General features: G+C 50.1%; 1 protein-coding gene across 1 annotated transcript; it reads right to left on the bottom strand.

The window, feature by feature from the left end:
• Positions 1-1,284: 1,284 nt before the first annotated feature.
• Positions 1,285-2,777, bottom strand: PFICI_11892 (uncharacterized protein; the record flags this gene model as incomplete). Its single annotated transcript, XM_007840473.1, has 2 exons — positions 1,285-1,876; positions 1,945-2,777. The coding sequence occupies 2 exons, from the start codon at positions 2,775-2,777 to the stop codon at positions 1,285-1,287; spliced, it is 1,425 nt and encodes a 474-aa protein (XP_007838664.1).
• Positions 2,778-5,028: the final 2,251 nt, after the last annotated feature.

Here is a 5,028-nt window from a genome sequence, read left to right as displayed (position 1 = left end):
GGGGGGGGGGTCCTCAGCCCCAAGGTGTACTCGATTGGAGATAGTTAATTGCCCTTCGAATTGCCCTCCTCAGCCCTCACCGGCCCGCTTCGGAAGACGGAAAACCCTCCGAAACAGGCCTTTTAGGGGCCGAAATTACCAAGAATGGCAATTTGTCCTCACCGATAGTTGCAGTGCAAGAAGATAGGACTGGATGCGAATTGCTACCTTGGATCCTGCCGCGGCCAACCGTACCGACAGGGCGGACTCGAACAGCGCGGGTTGGGTGGTAGATTACTAGGTCAGCATCATGCCGGGCTTAACGCGGGCTGACGCGGGTTCCAGGTTACATTTGGAGGTCAGACGAGACCCCTCTACCTTGCACAGTGCTCATTTCGTTTCAAGTCTGAGCATTTGTCGAAGAGCCTTGTGTGTTATCGCAAGTTCCTGTATGGATATTGTTCCTGATTGGGTGGGAGTTGTACTACGTGCACCAGGCAGGGTACTGCAGAACGGATCAACTGGCCTCGGTAGGGAACTGCTCAAGTACAGATACGTGTAGCCAAAATGCCAGAAGCATTTTTGCACTTTCGCTCGATGGATTGACATCCCGGACATGATCGTCGTCTCCACTCAAAAGTGCACTTTTGGCTGGGCATTGCACGATGGCTCATCAAATTCCTGCCCTTCACTATTTCAACCTTCGCTGCCCGCGAAAAAGGAAAACATGTCACATGAAGATGCGAGACAACTCAAAGTCCCAAGTTCGTCCTAAAAAAAAAGGACTACTAGTCAACCGGCGCGTTTAATTGGAAGGGTATCTTGAGTGAACAAGTGTTAGAACAGTATAGGTACAGTGCAGCGGTATCTATAATGCCGGCTAAACTTACCAGCCTTACCAGTCTTACCAGCCTCGGCCATCATCAAGCCCGCAAGATATGCGTATATACCTGGGCGTCTATATGCACATGTCCTAGGCCGGGGTCAGCACATCCCAATTTAATCCCTCTTCTCCGCGAATGGAAAGACAGTTTCTCTTGCACCCCGCAGCCTCGAGGTTATTAGACTTGCCTCGGGCACCGAGTACTACTCGTGGACACTGTTGCACCCCCCTGCTGCCTCTCATCAAACGGACGTGTCGGATGGCTAAAAGAAGGGGTTGACAAATCAACACCCTCTCTACCCTGCAACCGCCAACAATGATCGAGGGCTCGAGAGTTGGAGTGACAAATGGTGAACTAGGTTGCAGTAAGTCGGTCCTGCCGGCTACAAGACCCTCTTAGGAACTCATGCCGGGGGGTCCCCTCAAGAACCCGCTGTCAAATTTGACCCCGAAGTGTTCGACGCATCCTGACGTAGCTGTGCAGCCGCCAAAGCAATCGTCACTGTATTCAAAGCCAGTGATGCGAGTCCGAAACCAATGGCCGTAACAAAAGTCCAGAACCGCAGAGGATCCCGACGATCAAATAAGAGGGTTCTGAAGTCGTTGGGGCTCTGGACGTTCATGTAGTCCTGGAGCCGTATCAGCTTCTGTCCAAGAAAGGGGAAGTCGGCCTGGGTGGAATAGTTGCTCCTGGTGGGCGGAGATTGGAGGTAGTTGAACAGTGGGTTCTCTTCCCAGCTCCTGGTGCAGAGTTCCCATATGATCTCATCGGCTTGACGAATCATAGCCCAGCTTAGTCCCATCGTGTTTTCCTTTTCGTCAGCCCTCCAACGACGTAGCCAATTGCTTCTTGCCTCTGTCCTCACCGCCCGGCGTGATCCCGATTCTTGGGCAAAGATGATTCCGAAGGAGATTAACATTTCTCGACAGTAGTCGTCAAAGAACTGATGACGACCTTTTTCCTCGCCATCCTCGGCCTGGGACACGGGATTTATATGGGAATGACTCATGAGCCTGTAATCTTTCATGTAAGAGACCAAAACCTTTGCACATGGTTTTCGAATGGGGTTTTCGATACTCACTTGCTGAGTGGACTTGTTGATTTGGGATCGCTCAGGCATACGAGTGTGCAAAAAGAAGGATAGGCAAATACACGCAAGGTCCGATTTCGTTCATCTAGGTCAAGGTGATGAAGCATGTCGTTGACCCACTCGATACGAAGCTTTCCGACCCGACGGAGATTAGAGTAGTAGATATTGGATGCCGTGATCGTGTCGCTTCCCGTAGCCTGCTCGGTCGTGGATGCTCCAGGAAGACGTCGCCCAAAGGAAGCATACAACTGGTAGAAAGACAAGGACTCATGATCTTTCACTTCCAACGAGTCGGTGACCTCTTCTGTCTGCCCTTTCATTTGCCTGCTAAAGCGTGGAGAATCTCCGTCTGGCCTTGATAGAACGACGTCGAATCTTCCGTCTCGCGGGGCTAGGCTGGGCTCATAAAGCATGGAAAGTAAGCCCATGAGTAGAAACACGTACTGAACCCCGTGTACGGTGGGGTTCCGGTCATTGTTGTCTGACGATGACGGGCTTTCGGGTCCAAGACCTAAGCCCACTGAGGCACCATTTGTGCGACTCGCTGGCCGTGTTTCCAACTCTCGTCGGAACTCCTTATAGATCTCTCTGACGGAGGTCTCTTTCACCCTTGAAAGAGACACCCTCAAAGCATCTAGATGGATCAAGAGTATGTCTGGAGAAGGCATGTATGGGAAGTTTGTGGTCTCCGGTTTGGATGGTCTCGAGGACTTCGCTGTGTTCTCGACATGACGGACAAACCATTTCGAGCATCGCTCATGTAAAGTTTTGTAAATTGATTCGTTTTTGCCAAAATTCTCGAGAGGACTCTTGGGTTGGTCCATGTCTATGTGCGCAACCACGTCGCTAGAAGCCGCTGCAAAGGAGATTAGCTGAAGTTTGGGTCTTATGCCGCCTTCCCCTGGATTATCGTATCATACCTTGGGCGTCCGTCTGTTCTTTCTTCCTTCGCGCTCAGTCCACGACGCTAGAAAAGACGTACTGTGAGTCGCCTCGTCACCACCCTAGGGGATAAACCTTGTAAAAGCTAGAGACAACCTGAAAGTGTTGGGGCCGACCGCCGGAGAACCATGTTGGCCGTTTCGAGTAGTACCTACCACACTTACTTGGAAATCTATGCCAGCTCCAGCAGAGAGCCTGCGGCTGGGCTTGATAACGACCCCCACCCCCCACTGCAATAGGCTGATGACCGAACCATGACTGTCAGCCTACACAAGTGGGGGGGGGGGGGGGGGGGGGGGGGGGGGAGTGGATGTCTTGAGGACCCCATACCCCTACCATAGCTCACCACCTATTCGGACGCCCCAACTAGTAAGACAACCAAATCAAGCCGCCCATGCAAAATATTGACTTATACATATATTAACAACCAATGAAGTTGATTTCATGCTTTTTATAACTGCAAATGGCCCAGAAATCGAGGGTTTCAATAATGCATTTTCTTGGTTAGCCTTGGCGTAAATTTTCAGTAAAACCGGACCGGCGTCAGCACTCCCAAACACGGATATAATTAATAACCTTTTCTTTCCTTTAAAAAAAAAACTAAAAAAAAAAGAAACTGCAAGAAGTTTGATTTTAAACCGGTCGCCTTTATATTATCTAAGGATAGAACGTGGATTCTTGACTTTTAGGCGTATATAATGATGGCGCACCATGTAAGGCCGCAAGCGAAACGCTGATGGGTTACTGCCCGAGAAAGACGGCCATGCTAGTGGGTTGGCAAGGTATTTATAAGGTGGAGCAAACCGTCGTCAACTCACTTCGGGTGCATCACGAGGAGAATTGCGCACGGAATTCCGGTAGTAGGTGCGATTTCTGGTTACCGATATCTTGACTATCCAGAGTTATATCCCAATCTACTTAGTTTGACGTCCATCGTTGAGCTGCATCCGAAAACAAGTGGCATATTGAACCCGTCACGCTGCAAGGTTTTCTACCTAATATGAATGGACCTGGTGTCTGTCCGCTCAAAGTCAGAGACTACATCTTGTGCTCATGGTGGGAGATTTCTACTTCTCAGAAGAAGTCTCATCCCAATTGGCAAGCTTGGGCGGAGGCTGCCGCTTAGGCATGACAGCCTCGCAGGCGCTCATCACCTTCAAGATCGACGATTCTTTGTTCTCTGGCGCAACCACAACAAGGACAAACGCCCTACCATTGAGTCTGTCGCATACCCGAGCGGGATGATACCAATGGAGTAGCTGCCTGCTGTGGCGATGGTGTTGAAGCGTCCTCAGGGGGGCCTATAAGGATGTCGATGTCGTTCTCTTGCAACATGGCGTCAATACCTTCTTCCCGATTGTGTAGGACAAGAGCAGCGGTATACTCCTCATAGGTCTTTTTGGGCAACTCTGCCGGAGCAGCCCGCTTAAATATCACCTGATTGGGCGTCCCTGCATTAATAATGATTACTCGCAGATAGTCTTTATGGAACTCGTTGCTGATAGGTCACATACCTGTTGGCAAGCAAACGTCGGCATGTTTCTTATTGAAATCTACGAGATCCTGTATCGTCTTGACGGGAGAATGGTCAAGTCTTTAATGAAATTCCGGAACAACTTGTGGGTGTCGATAGCTTGGATGCAAGGTCAATACATCGTGTACCAAAAGAAGGTGGCCTGATTGGGTATCACGGTGACTTACCCAAAATGGTATCAAACATGTCGTCATTCTCGGGCTAAACTTCCGGAGAAGAATGTTGCGTTTCACACATGCTCCAGGTTTCTCCACGAGGTCGATGGCTGTGTTGAAGTCGTGGTTCTAGATAAGGCAGTTTTCACCAGTCAGCTTTTATAAATCAAGCGTGCCTCCTTTCAGAAGATGGTAAGCTTACCTAGTGCTCACCATAGGCGTCGTTTGGGCGCACGGCATTAAGGGAAGACACGCATTCTTTCTCGTCTAGAAAGCCAATTCGGAGGCCCACAAAAGACTTGGCCAAGAAATTGTGAAGAGAGCCCTCCTTCGAAGGCACCAATATGTCCAAAAATGCGGCAACATCGCTGGGCGACTTCGTCATGGGACCAGCAGTATCTGCCAACGGAGTGCTAGGAAGAATGCCCCGAAAAGAAGCCTTGC

Source organism: Pestalotiopsis fici (assembly GCF_000516985.1).
Source record: "Pestalotiopsis fici W106-1 unplaced genomic scaffold PFICI_Scf_9, whole genome shotgun sequence".
Taxonomy (NCBI): domain Eukaryota; kingdom Fungi; phylum Ascomycota; class Sordariomycetes; order Amphisphaeriales; family Sporocadaceae; genus Pestalotiopsis; species Pestalotiopsis fici.
This window is presented reverse-complemented; position numbering and strand designations above follow the sequence as displayed.